A 19,437-nucleotide genomic window follows, 5' to 3' on the forward strand; every position below is an offset into this window, starting at 1 on the left:
ATTACATAATAAAATGGAATTATTAGTACACTTCATTAAAGTATAAAAATATTAGAGTATGAGTATAACATGATGTTTTGGCAAGCACACTTTCTACTTTGTCCAAGCCTGGTTGAATTACTTTATTGATAAAAGATGTTCCTCTTTTATTTTTCTCCTACCCACCACTCACTCAGCTTAAGTCAAGTGATAAATGACAGGATGAAGATGATATAGACAATACTAGACTGGAAAATTTAACCTTAAAGTTTGACTGTATATTTTTTATTATCTGCTAGACTTCAGTATTTCCTTAATAGGGAATCAGTAAGTAAAAATTCTATGACATGATAGAAATCATACAAGCACAGCAATATCCCTCCCCTTCCTTCAAAGAAAAATAAATGGACAATTTGTATCAATAAAAATTATGACAACTAAAGACACCTAAAAACTGCCATGTTTAAATTAAAACTTTAAAATACATTCCTGAATGCTATTGCTATCACTCTACTTTAGAAATTCAAGAAAATCTCGGCATGAAAGACAAATACTGAATAGAGTGAAGATTCAATTGTTCCTTAGATTGCACTAAAATTGACTTTAATTTTAAATATAATGAAAATTAAATGTTGCTTGCTTTGGTATACTTATTAACATTTGTGACTTACCATTTCAGTAGAAAGAAAGCTACAATATGATTTGAACACACAGATTAAAAATGTTGGCATTATAATAGAAATAACTTGTACAGGCACACCAGATGTTGCCCGGGAATTAATGTGGACCCCTATGTACTCTAACTCCCAACCATAAACCTTATATTGCCTTTGAAATTTATTTTTAAAATAAAGTAAAATGTTGTCTTACACATAAAAACAGACTTCGCAATATTATTGTAATAACCCAGAGTCAATATATATATATATATATATATATATATATATATATATATATAAAAGATTGTTTGAATTTTTATTTATTTTTTTATTAGCGATTAATTTCTTGATTTTGCTCCCTGAGCGTTTTCTCTTATTGTAAGAAAGGAGTTATTTGCCCTTCTGTTTACATTTTTCTTCACCCAAATCTTAGGACGTTTTTACTCTTTTATTTAAATATTAATTAATAATTACTACGTGCATAAAAGTAAGTCATCTATATGCATGGAATCAGTTTTCACCAGACTATCCATTCACGTGAAATCACTTTCTTCACCCTATTCCCTCTGCTTCACTTTTTGTTATGAAGTAAGATCTTTGACTTACTTGTAGTTCCATCAAATACTTTTGCAAGCAAAATCCTATCCCGCATTTTGCTAAATCCTACCCTCTGATGAGAAGGAAAGTATTTCTTCAAAACTCCATGGATTAAGGACTATCCACTTATTTAGTGTTTCCTTTTCAAATTCAATATGTTTCTAACTCTTTTTCAAAGTGTTTTTAACATGTTTTATTAACTATTTGGTCTTATATATATATATATATATATATATTTTATATATATTACAGCAATTGTCATAGGCTATGTCTATAAAGTGAAGCATGTTTATGTATTTATATATTTGCATGTAAAGGATTCACTCTTTAACTGATTAACAAATCATTACATATTGTGTGACATGATTGTTTGTCATAAAGGTGAGTAACGTGGGCTACATTTAGTTTAAATTAGTTTTATGCAAAGAGTGGGCGCTTTTGTGAAAAAGCGGACATTGCCAATTTTTGTCAAATTCTAACAAAAGGTATTAGGCATCAAGAAATATTCTGCAAATTTCAATTTTGGAATGTTAAAGTTTTTTAAATAGCATAATATAATAGCATAATAGCCCATTTGAACATTTAAATATATTTAATTTTGATTCATAGTCATTCAACATTAATTGAACCAAGATGCCTTTAATTTCTTGAGATCCCTTACGTTTAAGCCATAAATTTAAACCATTGACTAAAATCAAAATCCTTTAAATTAAAAGGATTGTAGACTTTAGGCTTATCATTAACTTGATTTTCATTTTCATCAGTGAACATAAAATAACAAAAATCTGTTTGGGAAATATAATTTTACTCATCTTGTGCTGGAAATTATATATGACACTTGCTAGTATGCATACAATTTGTTGCAAAATTTAGAAAATGAGTTCAATGATTTTGAGATTCATTTCAAGTATGGAACTTTTTCTCTCATCTATAATAATTGTTTGAAAAATTAAAAATACAAAATAATTATAAAGAGTTTGATAGCATTTTAGTTTCGTTAATCAGTAAAGACAGAAAACATTTCAGTAATCCAAGATTCCATAACTTGAAATCCTGAGCATTATAACAGTAAGAAACAATTCAAGAAAACTAATTAAATATCTAAATTGGAAAAATGCATTTATAATTTCTATTTATTTAATGCTTGTAAGTAATTCTTTCTTTCAGGTGCTTTCTTAATTCCATACTGTCTGTTTTTGTTTCTCTGTGGACTTCCTTTGTTTTTCTTGGAGACAGCGTTTGGTCAATTTGCAAGTCTCAGTCCAATAACTATCTGGAGAATAAGTCCTTTATTTAAAGGTAAGTTTTCTCATTTTTAGATGAACGATGAATACATATTAGTTAAGAATAGATATGTATACCAAGAAAATTAAATATGTAAGAATGACAACCGTGTTGAATCTTTAGTCAACAACCTTCAAATAATTAAGCACATTTTAAGTGAAATATGTCAAATTGTTTATTATGCAATGATGTTCAACCAAATTTAGTATACACATCCTTCAGACATTTGAACAAATTATTTAGAAATCAACATGGAGGGAACAGGAGTGATATATTTTTTTATGCTAAAATGTCTTTTGAAAACTTTAAAATATTCAGATTTTACAAATAAATTGCAAAATTAACCTCATTTTTAGCATAAATTATATTTAGTATGATAAAAATGCCCTAACCTATTTTAATATATGGATACATATTCAAACAAATGAACTTTTTAAGTTTATAAAAAAATATCTATTTACAAAGTATATATTTTTTTTTTTTAATTTTTTTTTTGCACTTCAAGATGGAATTCATGGAAAATAAATTTCTGATTCAGAAAGGTTGTTATTTCAATCTACTTAACAGAAATATCTTTTAATTGAAATAATTATTGAAATTATGTCCTATACATTTATAATCATACTCAGTTTCTCCATGTGTACAAATAATCAAATGGCAAAATGTAAACTTTGTCATTAGTAAAGTTAATTACATAAAACATTAAAGTAGATGAAATTCATGAGCAACTAAATTGTTAATGGTTTTCTCTTGTACAGGTGTTGGTTATGGAATGGTAATTGTATCTGCCATTGTCTGTGTCTACTATAACATCATTGTGGCTTGGACTCTCTACTATCTTTTTAATTCTTTGAGGCAAGTTCTGCCATGGAGTCATTGTCATAATGTGTGGAATACTGAGAACTGTAGTGTAACAGTAAAAGAAACTGTTTTAAATAATACATTGCTAACAAATGTTAGCGTATTTTCTTTGTCAACATTCAATGAAAGTGAACTAAAACCAACTTTGGAAACTATAGAAACGGTGGCAGATGTAAGCAATGGCACCAAAATTTCCCCTAGTGAAGAATTTTGGCAGTGAGTATTCCTCATTTTATTCTATTGTGCCTGTATTGATTTGCTTAAACTTGTAATTAATAAATCTCATTTATTTTTATGTAAACCTTGTAATCTTTTCAGAAAATCCAAATCATGAATTACTTTTCTCTGTAAACTAAATGTGTATACATTTACATCACTTGAAATTTTATTAAACTACATCACTTTAAACTCTAATTCTCTTCTGAATATTCTTCTTCATTATTTTTTTAACTTTTGATTAAGAATTAATTAGAAATAAAGTTGAGAATTGAATTATTTGAAGCAACTATTTCACAAAGTTTCATTTTTAAATGAACCAGTTTTTATCTCTAGTAAACAATTGTGAAATATATATTTTTCTTTTATTTCAGATTAAAAGTTCTTAATATTAGTGATGGCATTGACAATTTAGGAAGTGTGCGTTGGGAGCTGCTTCTCTGTTTGTTCTTAGCTTGGGTTATTGTATTTCTGTGTCTATGCAAAGGAGTCAAGTCTTCAGGACGCGTTAGTATATTTGTTTTTCTGCATTTTCATCAAAATCAACTTAAAAGAATTGAAAAACATTTACATACCTTCATTATAAACATGATACATTCATTTGAACGTCTAAAATGAGTGTCAAATTAAAGTTCTCTTATTCATTTACTTTTTTTCACTAAACCTATAAAGTTAAAATCAAGGTAATTAATAGAATACTAGACTACCTGTGACCTGTTGGGTCAGTATGTTATATTAGCTATGGGATTCATGTATGAGCGTGACACTTGTGACATAAAGAAAATAGGTTTTTTTTTTTACAGCGGCTGCAGTTTTCTAGCAGGGCTAGACTTTCGCAATATGAAAATGCGGCTATAATATCAGGACCCTAGCACCAATTGGTCATTATTTTTATTTTCAAATACGGACAAAAGTTAGTTTTGTATTAACATATTTTGTTCCTTAAATGATTTATATCTTTTGTAAGTAAAAATAGTTAGAATTTATTGCATATAAAAACATTTGTTTTTCTTTTTTAAAATTGTAATCTTGACAAAAAAAATGTGGTTGAAATTTTTAATATAAGGAACAAAATCATGTTTACACCGTTTTGCGATTTGTTCATTTCTACCACATAGACGAAACGCTCAACATTTTTTAGAACAAAAGCATATTATTTAGAAACCTTAACAGATCGAGCGATTTTATGGAAAACGTTTTATTCTAATCACGTGTTACTTTTAATAGGTAAGTGAGAAAACATTACATCTTTTATTTAACTTAAAATGTTTTGTTTTTATTAATTTATTTTATTTTCGACAATTCTGCAGTATACGAACGGTGGCAATGGTGGTGGTGGGAGGATAACTCCAATTTTTTCTTGGTCAAATACCGCAGCAAATAAGTAACAAACAAGATTTTTTTCCGAACACAAAAATATTTGAAAACCAAAACATTTATTGAATATATATATATATATATATATATACACACACACACATATATATATGTGCTGTAATTTTTTTTTCTAACTATATAGAAACATATTTCTGGATTAATGGCATCCAAACGGTTTGCTCAAACATGGAAAAACTTTCCTAATCGGGTAAAATTACCTATTTTTCCGAATAATCGCTCAAAAATAAAAAATTAAACATAATTTTCTTACGAATCGAACGCCGCCGAAATTTTTTACAGCTTTGTTTAACAACTTATGAATAATTCAAAATATTAAATTTGTTAAAAAAAAAAAAAAAAATGGATTTAATATGACCGAATAGATTCAAGTATTTGGTGTTTAAAAAACAACAAAAGAAAACACTATTTAATGTAATAGGAACATGTGCATTTACCGATCCGGATTTCTGTTTGGCATGTGCAGATAAAATACAGGAGTATGCCAAGCTATGGTAAGGTTAATCAGCTGCTGGAAAATCGGCAATAAGAATATAAGCAGACGACTTTTAAAAAATTGGAAGAAGAAAAAAAGAAAGATTTTAATCATGATCTCTAGTTATAAAGGGCCGCATTAGTTCCATGGTTATTAATAGTGTAAGGGGGATAACTGTCCAATTGTCTAAGCGCTATAAACCGGATGTCGTAAACCGGAAAGTGGGTTACATCACTTGTTACAAGGTCATTTGAGCTTTATAATTATATAGATATGATATACTAGCAGGACCTGTTTCTCATTATTGCCCGGGATAATATAGGAGAATGCTAACTAAAAAATATTCTTTTTGAATGAATGTATGTACTTATTTATGTGAAGTGATCAGTAAGGCCTCCATTGCTCGCCATAGAATCAGTGATGTCAATTTTGTACATACTATATAAAGCTGTTTGTAGGCATTGAAAGATCAAAAGCATAAACTATGAATATTGGAAGTAGTGTCTAATAAATAGAAAAAGTAGGAAACGTTCACTCAAAATTCTATGGTGAAAACTTACATTTCAGAAGAATGGAATTTAAATCACTTCAAAAGATTGATTATTTTCTAGAATAGAATGTTTTTTTTTTTTCCGTTGCAATTAAACAGATTATCTCCTATATAATATTTTGACTGCAGAAATTCCCCTCTGGACCAAAGTATCGTAGCTTTGCAATAACAGATGCCACATACTAATTCATTCCATCTAGGCTATTAGTCACTATCTTATGTAATTTTCAAACACAGTTTTAGACACATTAAGTCGTTAGAATAAAATTTTTATTTATTTATTTATACATTGCATCCTAGGAGCAATACCATCACAACATCTATAGAGGAAGGAGTCCGTATTTTTCTCTATAAATATTTAGTTCTCCCACTGCTACCAGTTGACACAACCTATTCTACATTTTCCTACGATATTTTCATTGCACCTATCATAACTGCTGGTGCTACCAGATCAGGCTGTCTATTGACTTTCTGAGACGAAATGCACCTACATTGATGTTCCTTTTTGTTTTTCTATTCTCTTTTGTAAAACTTAATTGTTCTACAAAACCAAAAACAGTCCCCTTCTCTCCCCCCTTTTTTCTTCCCCTACTTCCCAACCGGCCCTGTCGGTGGGGCATTAGAATACACCAACTGCCTCCCTGCAGAGAGTACAAGTCCCTCAATGGGGTCACCTGTTGACCGTGGGTGGCAACCCATAATGCCTAAAGACAGGATCCTGGTGGTTGAGCAGATCATATTCAAGGTCCTATTAGCACATGAGGTGTAACACGCCACTTTGGCCCTTACTTGGGTAAAGATGTGCGGTTGGATAGGCCCAATCCAATCAATCGGTTGGTCATGACTAGCACTAAATCAGACAACAAGAAAATATGTTCATGCTTCCCACATTAGGCAAAAAACTGATTTAGTAAGCGGTGGCTGGAGGGTCAATCAACTTGCTGAAGAATGGATAAAACACGGCTGGAAAACCAACATCTTTTCTAGAAATGAGGCCATTAGAAAGGACGAAGGAAACACAGGTGCTTGAGTCCATCAGCAGGAAGAATACACTTCTCCTGTATCCTTGTTGTGTTGGAGCAAATGGGTTCCCCCCCCCCCCCAACACTTCCCAAATAGGGCTCCGAGGCGGGTGGGGAGCAGGAGAAATGAAAAATTCAAAATATTTAAATGACAAATAAAAAGCCTAAAAAAAGACACCATTGTGAAGTTTCAGAAACACAAAACCAAAATCTCGTTCAAAATCTACCTTATTTCATAATTGAAGCAACCGAAGGAGAACCGATAACAAAAGTGTCTCCCTTCAAAATAGAGAAAATTTTCTTAAGTATCAAACCCAAAATGGTCAAAAAACTAAATAACGGCACACTACTAGTGGAAGTAGAAAGCCAAAAACATATCACAGAAATCTTTAAATGGAGACTTTTTAACAACCAAAAAGTAAAAATCTATCCCCACAAAACGCTGAATACTAGTAAAGGAGTAATCAGGAGTTCAGAACTATCACTGTGCTCCTTGGAAGAAATTAAAATTAACCTAAAAAATCAAAATGTTATCGATGTAAAAAGGATCCAAATTAAAAAATATGGTGAAACCATCGATACAAACTCTTATATTCTAACTTTTAATACCCATCAAATCCCGAGTAACATCAAAATAGGATATGAAAAAATCAATATAGAACTGTACATACCAAACCCTCTCAGATGCTGCAACTGTCAAAGGTACGGACATCATCGAGACCGGTGCACACGCTCTCCAGTATGCATGAGGTGTGGAGAAAACGAGACCCACACAGATTGCCAAAAAGAACCAAAATGTATTAACTGCCAAAAAGGCCATAGTGCAAATTCAAAAGAATGCGACAAATGGAAGAAAGAAAAAGAAATTATTAAAATAAAATACACAAAAAATATAAACTTCCAAGAAGCTCATAACCTAGCTGGAAATATAAAATAAAAATAACAAAAAAAAACATACAGCATACCACCAGACCAAATAACCAAACAACAAAAGCAAACCTATTAAACATCAAACCAGAAGACATTATGAAATTACTCAATGAAATAAGGGAACTAATGGAAGAATTCAAAAAAGCTATAAAACAAATCAACAACGAAAATAAAGATTACAAAACTGGACAAAACTTCCAAACCAAAACTCAACCCAAAAACCCACAAAACCCCAAAGTGCTACAGCATCCACAGAAACAACCCCCTCACCGAACCCCCCCCCCCCCCAAAAAAAAAACAGACACGAAAAAGTGCCCAGGAAGAAAAAGGAAACAAACCACCAACCAACAAAGAAGCTAAAACCAAAATAAACAGACCACGTTCATCTTCCAGACCAAGACTCTCAATCCAAAACAGATTTGAGGAAATGGACACGGAAGATCAAAGATCAGACACTAACAAAAGTTAAAAACAAATACATAAAATGTAACCATAACCCAAAAATCATCCAATGAAACTGCCGGGGCCTAAAACATAAGATAAATGACTTATTATTTCTTATAACAAACCATCAACCAGCCATCATATGCTTCCAAGAAACCTTTTTAAAAGCTGAAGATAAAATAAATATAAAAAAACTACAAACAATACAACCACATCCACAATACCCAACAGAGAGCCTCTGGAGGAGTATCTATACTTATTAGAAATAATATCCCACAAAGCAAAATAGATCTAAACACTAATATTCAAGCCATTGCTGCAGCAGTGACACTACACAGAACTATAAATATCTGCACTATCTACATCCCACCCCAAGATCCAATAGACGAAGCAGAGCTGAACAAAATAATAAATCAGTTACCCAAACCCTTTTTACTGTTAAGTGATTTCAATAGTCACAATGATATATGGGGATCTGCATACTTGGATAAGAAAGGGAAGAATCTTGAAAAAATTATTAACGACAATGACTTGTGAAACAATAAATTCAACACATACCTTTATCCCACTTCAGGCACCTACTCAGCATTAAATTTATCTTTGTGTGACCCTACTATCCTCGGGGACTATAACTGGAAGGTTCTAGAAGATTCATGGGGTAGCAACCATTTTCCAGTGATTTTTAACAAATCTAAAAGAAACAAAAACCCATCTCCCCCGATGGAAAATAAAAAAAGCAAATTGGGAGGAATATAAAAAAAAATGCCAACAAAAACTCTCAGAGGAGGAAAACCCAAATAAATCCATAGAATACTTCTCTAAAACTTTACTAGCCATCGCACATGAATGTATACTTAAAAGTAGCAGAACTAATAAACAACAAAGACCCTGGTTTAACAACGAATGCCAAAAAGCAATTCGCCAACGTAAAGCTGCCTTATGAAAATTCAACTCCCAACCAACAAAGTATAATTCAAACCTTTTTAAGCAAAAAAGAGCAATGGCTCATAAAAGTTGAGAAGCAAAAAGAACATCATGGAAAGACTATATAAATAAAATAAGCTCTAATAAACTCTAATACAAACCCCAAACAAGTGTGGAACATGGTAAGGAAAATTTCGGGCAAAAACTCACCCTCTCCTCTAAATCATCTCCTACAAAACAACATCAAAATAACGGAGACAAAAAATATTGCGAATCTTCTTGCTGAAACCTTTCAAAATAATTCCTCCAGAAAAAATTACAGTCAATCCTTCCAAAAGACAAAACAAGATACAGAAAAAAAGATAAATTAAATTGCGAATCTTCTTGCTGAAACCTTTCAATGGTTTTCAATGGTACAAAAGTTATATTAACGGTCTTACAGAGGAGTAAATTTTATGGTGCAGTTTTGGGGGTTCTTAAAAAATGCACCCCCCACACACACCTTAAAATAAATTTGGAAAAACTGAAATAGTACTCCTCCCCCACCTACAGGTGTAATAGAAATGCTTAAAAGAGAAATTTGCTGAAGAAAAATATGAAAATATTGGCACACAAACTTTCTGTATAAAAAAAAAAAATCTCTTCCCCCCACCTCCACCGGCAATAAAATGTTAATGAAGCAGTATTTGAAAATGCTGCTATCATTGGTTGTCTGTTTTCCAAACTCTTTTTACAAAGTAGTCTAGTAATTGTATTGAAAAAATATGATATTTATAAGGAACATTTAGATTCTAGGAAAAAGGGAAATTTTTGCTAGGTAGGAAAATTGTGCAACTATGGAGTAAATATCGACTGAAAATAGATTTCTTGTGGAGATATAGTTTTAAATAAAAGTTGTTCCCCTCCCTTAAAAAAAAGGATGTAATAAATCCTTTTTTTTAAGGCGGAGGGGGGGGGCAGCTTCTGTTTAAAACTATATCCTCGCAAGAACTCTTATTATTGTAAGTTTTATTAAAAAGTTCTGTAAATATTAAAAAAACGCACTCGGAAAGACGCTCATTTATTTAGATATATTTTGTTTAAATACATTCGTTTTGTTACTTACATTAAAAAGTTTTGTGTAAATAGAAAAAAGTTTTTTATCCTCAAAAGTTTTGTAAATATTTAATATTAAAAAACATGTTTTGTAAATATATATTTTTTCTTTTAAATCTAAGTTTTGTAAATATATTTTTAAAAAATCTTGCTCATGAACATTCGACCAAGTCTGCTATTTGACGTGTTTACAAACAACCAACAGCAATGTCAAGGTTGAACAACTGGTGTCACTTGAAACGTGCACCAGTTTTTGTCTTTACTTGGTCTGAATTTTAACTAGAATGTTTTTCTAACCTTAACTGTAAACTAATCCTAAGTTAAGATTTATTTTGAAAAAGTCGATCTGGTTAAATTCAAATTCTGTAGAACCTCCTTGCTTAGAAGAACCTCCTTCCTTATTTAAAATCGTACAACAAATGTAATATGGTCCGTATTTTGCAGGGCGAGTATTAAAAAAAGAATAGACTGAAATCTGTCAACGATCTATAATTTAATGTGAAAATTTGTTTGCAGCCTATTTTACTATAGGTAAAGAAAATGTAAATTTTATGAGGAAATCAAATAAATATCACAGTATGCATAAGAAATGTATATTGTGTTCACGTTATTGAGAAACAAAGCAGTCCATGTTAATGATTGATTAATGTATGTTGATATGTTCGTTTTCACGATCACCTATTCTGAAAAGTAATTACATGTAAATATTATGAACTGATAGTTTCGTTCTGTTCTGTCATTCCATCAAACCATTACGAATAAGGATGTGTTTGTTAAATAAAGCTTAAAGTGTAATGAAGAATGTATTAAATATGAATAAAAGGTCAAATAAATCAGCCAAGAAGTTAACCTATTAATAAAAGTAAACAGTGTGGTTAAGGTTATGAAAGAATAGTGAATTGCAGTAGGGTAAACTCTTTGCTACACTCCTAATGGAATTACGTATTTGAGATTAAAAATTTAAGAATTATTAAACAGGTACAAAATGTATTGTCAGCTACATGCTTTAGTATAACTGTAACTGATGAGTGTAAAAGTTGTGCATAAGAATTGCTTTCTTATTTTTCTATAATGTCGAAAGTTACAGTGGAAAAATCGTCCCCATTTTATTAATATGAATTTATTTTAAATTTATGCTAATCTTTTTAGAATATTCACTAACATGGAAAATATTTTGAATAATAAATGTTATTGAATATGATTTTAATCTGAAAACTATCTTAATTTTTTTTATTTCAGGTCGTTTATGTAACAGCAACTTTTCCGTATATTATATTGACAATCTTATTGATTCGTGGTGTCACATTACCAGGTGCTTGGACTGGAATACAATTTTACCTTATTCCAAAATGGCCAAAATTATTAGAATTTCAGGTAAGTTTCCTGGAAGATAGATTATACAAAATACAAATTCAAAAAAATGTTTCATATGTCTGGCTCAAATAAAACATTCAGTACATCAGAGAAATGCAAAAAAAAAAGCTCAGCAACAAAAAAGTGCTTAATTATAATAGTAATTGATTATTGGATTGATTGTTCTTGAATCTCAGCCTCATTTATTTCTGAACACACCTCGTATTTTAAAGAAAAAATGTATGCTTAATTCATTATACTTGATTAATAAAAAAAAATAAGGAATTAACACAAATTTTCAGTTTTTAAGTTATCGTACGCGTACAACATTAAAAAACAAATATTTGTTTTAACTTTATTAAAAAAATGTAGTGTCCCTACTCATTCTTGCATGGGAGTCTTAAGTTCTATCTTTGATTCACTCATAGCACCATTTCATCCATGTTTTGTCTTCTCTCTTAATTTTTTTAAAGAAAATATTTACAATTTTGAAAAGATAATTCAATAAAATAATGATATTGAAAAAAAAAAATTGATTGGACATCTTAATGTGTTTATAGTTGAATCCTATAAATACTTTTCAGTTTTTTTCACTTAATTTTTCTTCACGGCCATGAAAAATAGGAAAGTGATTTTAAATCTTTTAAGCTATCCATTAGAAAAGTAATTTGTTTTAGGGAAACCTAGATGCATAAATAAATCATAATAGATTTTTTTCATTATAACAGTTAATTCTAGCAAGAAATTATTTTCTTGCTAAATTGACAATTTAAAGGTTTCAAAATCACCTTTGAATGTTGAATGTAAGCATTGTCACACATTCAAAAAAAAAAAAATTTTTTTTCACAGTTGCCATAGGAAATTTGAAAGTGTCCATTGAAAGTAATATTTTATTAGAATTTTTCTAGTTGAATTCATGTCATGTAATCCTGCATTAATCGATAAAATGTTAAGTATTGTTTCTTTTCTTTCTCACCATCAAATATGAAGGTTTTCGAATGTGCCCCTCTCTTGATTTTCTTCATTAGATATGTAGCACAATTTTAACAGCTTTTTTTTTCACAAGAAATAAGAAAAATGTATTTCAAACCAAATATTGCAGTTATTTTTCCATTTATACCCATCCAACTCCATCCAATTGCTTTTAAAAAGACATAAGGCAAATTATTAACCAATGGAAACAATTTAAGTAGGATTTACTACCAGTAACTCTTGTAAAAAGTTTTTTTTATTAAATTTGTTCCCAGTATTCATGTATGACAGTGGGAAGACATGAGTGTGAAAGCTAAAACTCTTCTCTCCTAAAAATCGAACAGATTTATATATATTAAAATTAAATCGATTTTTAAAATATTTTTATTTGTTAAAAGCATTCATTTGTTTATTATATAAAACAATGAATAATCTTTCAATGTTTTCAAATATATTTAGTGCTAAGCACTTGACGTGTCATATCTTTTTCAAAACAAACTGACATAACTCATTCTCTTATGGTTATTTGCAAGAATGGTTTCAGCTTTTTCATTACTATGCATTATGTTCAAGAATATTTTTGTACACACAATGATGGAATTGACAAAATGTCTATGACTCTATTAAATACATCAATTTCTATGTTAACTACAGAAATCTATAACAAATGCTCTTTACAAAATAAAGTATAAAAAATCTTTTCATTTGTGTGAAATTATTTTAGCAATAATATTTATATCTATCTTTATATCTCTATCCATTTTTTTAATGCTATTGTTTTAGAAATCTTTAAGTTAGAATTATATATCAGGCATGTATTTATAGAAAGTACAATTTCTTAATGGAAAATTAAGAGACTGAGATGCTCAAATAAGTTTTCACTTCATGGTGTAGATACTTTTGATAAAAATGTGAACATTTAAATAGAAATATTTTTGCAATATGAACTCTCTGCATAACAAAACTAATGAGAAATACTTATAGTGGCAGTTTCTAAAATGTTCTATGATACTAGAATTTCAATTTTTCATCTTTTAGGTTTGGGGTGATGCAGCCACACAAATTTTCTACTCGGTCGGTATGTCATGGGGTGGACTCATTACGATGGCAAGTTATAACAAGTTTCACAACAATGTGTACAGGTGAGATTCTTATTTTTCATACAAATAGAGAAGAATATTTTGTTAAAGAAAAATACAATACCTCTTAAGTAAGTTTTTCATTTGCTTCAATTGTATATAAATTGAATATATTTATGGCATATGGTGAAAAACTCAGGCAGAATATCACGATTTAATAATTCTATATTTTTAACTATTTTTCAAAAAAGATTTGGAAGGAAATGTTTGGAATTATTGAAGATTTTGATCTCAAACTTGATAAAACTTGAAAACAAAATAAATTCAATGACTTTTAAACTGATACAGCAAAGTTTTAAAGGAATTGTAGGTTGACTCCGGCTTATTTGAATGATTGAAATGGGATTAAAATAAGTTTTCAATTAAAGTAAATTGAAAATTTTTCTTAATAAAATATACAAATGTCAAGAGCAAATTATCAAAGCATTCAGATAATTCTTCCACAGATAGTTCCAAAAGTGTTTTGCTTCAACACGCATTATTTGTGGAGAAGAATTGTTCAACAAATTAAAATTTGAACATGTATAATGAAATTTATAGATGATAGAAAGTAAATGAAAATAAATTTGTATAAATTAAAGAATATTAAAAGCTTCAAATGTTTACACTGTCAATATCTAAATCGATAAATATCAGTGACATTAGTTTATAATCATGTGCTATTCTTTTGTAAATTCCTTTCTTAATATTTATTTTCAGAGATGCAATGGTAGTTCCCCTAATTGGCTGCAGCACCAGTATCTTTGCTGGATTTGTTATTTTCTCAGTTTTAGGGTTCATGTCACATGAAACTGGTATATCAGTTGAGACTGTTGTAACACAAGGTATATTTTTACATTTTAATAAAAATAACAAAACATTTCTAAATCTGTTGAATGTTGCCCTAAATTTTGTCAATTCCTTGGAACTACACATTCTTACAAGTGTCAGTTTTAATTAAAAGATTATAGATTCAATCTAATCATGAAATAAAAAAAAAGAAAAATACTTTTGTGTAATTGAAACTGAATTTAGAGAGATTTGAATTTTTTTTACTAGTAAAATCTATAGACTGAGCGACTGCTTTCTGACCAACATTATGGATTTAGGTAATCCCGTTCCACTGTGACTATCCTAACTGTAATATCTGAACATATATACCACACAATGGATGAGGCATGGTTGACGTTTTAAGACCTTTGACAGGGTATGGCATGAAAATTGAATCATATGGTATTACTGGATAAATACTTAACATAATCAAATCTTAAATAAGAGAAAAATCCAGGTTGTCCTCAAATAACATGAAGTAAATGCAGGGGGCGATCTTTAGATTCCTCCTATTCATAAATTACCTCCCTGATAAAACTCTCAGAGATGAGTATATTTACTGATGACACTACACTCTATAACAGACATTCAAGACTTCAACGAGTATTGAAAATTTTGAAAAATATTTTCTTTTGGTACCCACTGTTAAATCAATCTTTTTATTATTTTTGTGTTGAAAGTAAAATTGTAACTTGCTTTCTCTTGTGGTAGCAAACAATTTAAAATCATGATACCTGGAAAAAAAATCATTCTATTTTAAAAAAAAGTATCTGAAAACTATCTGTAGTAACAGCAGCAATACTATCAGCAATAGCACGGCTGTAAGCAAATGGTTTTTTGTTAATTTTTTATTCCAGAACACATTAAAAATTTAAATGAAAATATGAATATAAAAAAATGTTCTTACATATTTAATTAGAGCTATTTTGTTATATCAGAACATAACTAGCTTAATTAGAGCTATTTTGTGATGTCAGAACATAACTAGCTTAATTAGAGCTATTTGGTTATCAGAATATATAATTAGAGCAATCCCAACCAGTCCGGCGTTATTTCTGGTCAAATTAAAAAAATATTTTTATTGTTGAAAAGACAAGAAAATAAGCTTTATATATATGTAACTTATGTGCACTTTTATCCATTACAATAGTTTTTAACAGTGAATTAAACTGTTTTATTTTTTAAAAAAAACAAAAAAAAAACGAAAATGTGAAATATGATTGTTTTTGCTTCACGTATGCAAGCAGTACCTCCCCATCCCCAATATTTTTTCCCCTGTCTTTTTTAGTTTTTTTTTTCAGCAGATTATAATCCAATAGACACTAATCTACCCAATTATAAAAAAATGCAAAATCAATATTTAAATATTTGTAGGGGGTGCTCAGTCTCTAATGAAGTTCCTATGTATTTGCCTCCCCACAAGGCGAGAGTTAGACACAAGATCGGTTTTAATGTGAGAAAAATCCAGCTCCCCAAAAAAGGGCAACCTGGATAAGAATAAACAGAAAAATTGTCTCAGTTATGAAGGATTTCTCCTTTACTGACAGAGGACACAAAAGGCAAAGTTTAGCATCAGAATACTATACTGATCTTGGCCCGAAGTTCAGGTAGAGAAATAAAAGAAATATCTTAAACTGGAAAGTTTAACAAAATAATGTGCCACTCAGACAAGAAATGTAATTGAAAATAAAAACCAAATTTATCCAAAATTTGAATGATTTGTCAGCTTTAGCAAAAAGTGTTTCTTGATATTTAAATAGGCAAAAAAATACTTAATAGTTGTTCGAACGTCACGTTTTCTGTTAATGACATCACTTGTTTTAAATCAAATTTATTTTTTTTTCTGTTTGTCATAATTCTTGCAAAGTTTCACATTTCTCATTTATATAAGTTTACATATTTTTAATCCTACCTCTAACCCTAGGTAAGCCTCTTCCTCCTAAAACTTTCTTTAGCCCTAACAATAACGCTAACTCCGAGTGGCAAGCTCCTCACCAAACAAAATTCCTCGGTAAGCTACATATAAGCATCTAAAAAAATTTTTAAAATGGATCCTTCCTTAAAGAAAAGTGCACGATTTATCTCCCGTAAAAGAATTGGTCAACTGTCCTAAAATGCTATAATGGTCTCGAAATGGTGCATTATTTTACATTAAATTTATGTGAAACTACCCCCACTCTAAATTTTAAAATTGTTTTTGTTTCCTTTCTATCAAGTCTTCAAGATGTTCACACATAATTTCCTTTAACTCTATCATTAACACAAAGTCAGAGGGCAACCTTTCCACCTTCTCATAATTGCACAAAGACCCTCTTAAAACCACACATAATCATCTTCAGAAAAAAAAAAAGCGCAGAGGATTTATCTCCTATAGAAAAAAAAAAAAAATGGTTAACTGCCCTAAAATGCTAGAATGGCTCAAAATGCAGAATCATTTTACATTAAATTCTAAAATAATACTTGGTTATCTTTTATTAAAGTTTGTCAGTGTTCACATGTAATTGCTTACAAAGGTAAAATCACATATTTTGAAGAAGTGGTCAGATGGGTTGAGGTTAACGGAAGGTATTAATCTACAATAATACCAAAGAAATACTTCAATATATTCATTTTTAAACAGTCCTAGATTTCGATTTCAGTTATTTGTACATAAAATGCATTACAATTCAGCTTTGAGTTCTCTAACTTCTTTTCTTTTAATGAATATATGGCATTTTTTAAAGAATTGCAGCATATTTATGTGCATTTACTGCAGATTATTTGGAAACCGTTAATTTTTGGAGATTTTAGTATATTCTAATTCCAAGCACGAAAATGCTTATATGGCAAATTTCATTGCTTAATCTTCTGTTTTAACAAAGATATAACAGTTTTATTAAAAAAGTAGTGTAAAAAATGTGACAAAACACATATGGTCTTAAGAGGGAAAATATCCAAACATGTGAGGCAAAAAAATAGTATTAACTTACTTAATTTTAAATGGATTTTTAAAATTTAAAAAGATTCTTTCTTTGCTCATCACACTCTTTCTATAAATACCAATATTGAAATATTTTAAGCCATTTAAATTTCTACATTAAGCAAGTTTAACTATTATTGGAAACAATCAAAAATAAGAAAAATATGAAGCAGTTTGTAATGGTTAAAAAAATCACATTGTTTTAATTACTTTGTTATATCACATGAAAAATGTAAGAAAAAAATATCTAAAATTATTTTTATTTTATTCGTTTTTTATTCATCAGCTTTATTATTAAACTAGCAGAGCTACCCGGCATTGCTCGGGACCGTATAAACAATGAGAAAATTGAATTTGATTTTTAATATATCTGATATTCTTAGGGGAGAGGAATTTTTAATGTCTATGTATCATTTGCTATTTTGAGCAAAAAAAATATTTTCCCTACCTAGGACAGGTATTACACGTATTAAATAATTGTATCTTACCTAGGGTAGGTAATTTACAGCATGTATATGAAATTATTTTTCCTTTGCAAGGAGGGATAATATACAACACATACTTAAAATAATTTTACCTACACTTAGACAGGTAATTTAAATATATATATATATGAAACAATTTCATATACTTTTTTTTTTTTTTTTTTTTTTTTTACCTCAAAACGGACATTACTCTCTCCAACCCAACCCCCAAAAGAAAACTCAAGAGCACATTTAAAATTAACATAATCATGCTTCTTTCTACCCACCACTACAACCATCACATCATTCCCGGATGATAATAACATAAAAAATTCAAAAAAATATAGATTACCTCCTAAAGAAACTGGCCTAGTAAACTTTCATAGAAAACCAACAATATATATGTATTAATCTAATTTTGAGATCGTAAACTGTTTAAGCCATATCCGGAATCGACTTCACAAATGAAGTAGTTTTGCAATAGAAAATTGTTTAAGCCATTTACGGTACAAACTTTATATTCTGCCAGCTTCATTTAATCCAGAGCAACGCTGATTATTCTGCGAGTATATATCTGCCCCTATCTTATTCAATCCTGAGTAATGCCAGGAATTTTGCTAATATATATTTCCATCAATTTCCTTCAATTCCGGGCAACACCAAGGATATTGCTTGTAAATTCTTGGATATGTTACTAATTTTGAAAATCATTTTTCATAATTTAACCCACATTATCGTCCCCCCTTTTACTAAAATAATAACTTTGAGACATTGTCTTGGCTGTTTAATTCATTACAAACACACTAATCAAATAACTCACATTTAATTTTTCAAAATTCTTGGATATGTTACTAATTTAGACAATCATTTTTCATGATTTAACTCACATGATCACCCCACCCCCATTACTAAAAGAATAATTTGAAATATTATCTTGGCTGTTTTTTTTTCATTAAAAACACACCAATCAAATAACTCGCATTTCATCATTTTTCATGAGTCTTGGATATGTTACTAATTTCGACAATTATTTTTAATGATTCAACCCACATTATCGCCCCCCCCCTCTTACTAAAATAATAACTTTGATACATTGTCTAGGCTGGTAATTTCATTACAAACACACCAATAAAATAACTCACATTTCATCACTTTTCAAAATTCTTGGATATGTTACTAATTTCAACAATGATTTTAAATGATTTAACCCACATTATCGACCCACTGTTCTTAAAATAATAATTTTGATATATTCTGTTAGTATATATTTCCAGCAACGTTTTCAATACCGGGCAATGGCAGGTACAAA

General features: G+C 29.7%; 1 protein-coding gene across 1 annotated transcript in view; it reads left to right on the forward strand.

Moving 5' to 3' along the window:
* Nucleotides 1–19,437, forward strand: part of LOC145277849 (sodium- and chloride-dependent glycine transporter 2-like) — an 82,929-nt gene that overhangs the window by 17,038 nt on the left and 46,454 nt on the right. The window contains exons 3-8 of the mRNA XM_080129793.1: nt 2,403–2,534; nt 3,278–3,596; nt 3,971–4,103; nt 11,671–11,805; nt 13,795–13,898; nt 14,595–14,719. Of these exons, the coding sequence (XP_079985919.1) occupies nt 2,403–2,534; nt 3,278–3,596; nt 3,971–4,103; nt 11,671–11,805; nt 13,795–13,898; nt 14,595–14,719 (948 nt within the window). The remainder of the gene's footprint in view (nt 1–2,402; nt 2,535–3,277; nt 3,597–3,970; nt 4,104–11,670; nt 11,806–13,794; nt 13,899–14,594; nt 14,720–19,437) is intronic.

Source organism: Euprymna scolopes, chromosome 6 (genome assembly GCF_053919585.1).
Source record: "Euprymna scolopes isolate OS-2025 chromosome 6, ASM5391958v1, whole genome shotgun sequence".
NCBI lineage: Eukaryota > Metazoa > Mollusca > Cephalopoda > Sepiida > Sepiolidae > Euprymna > Euprymna scolopes.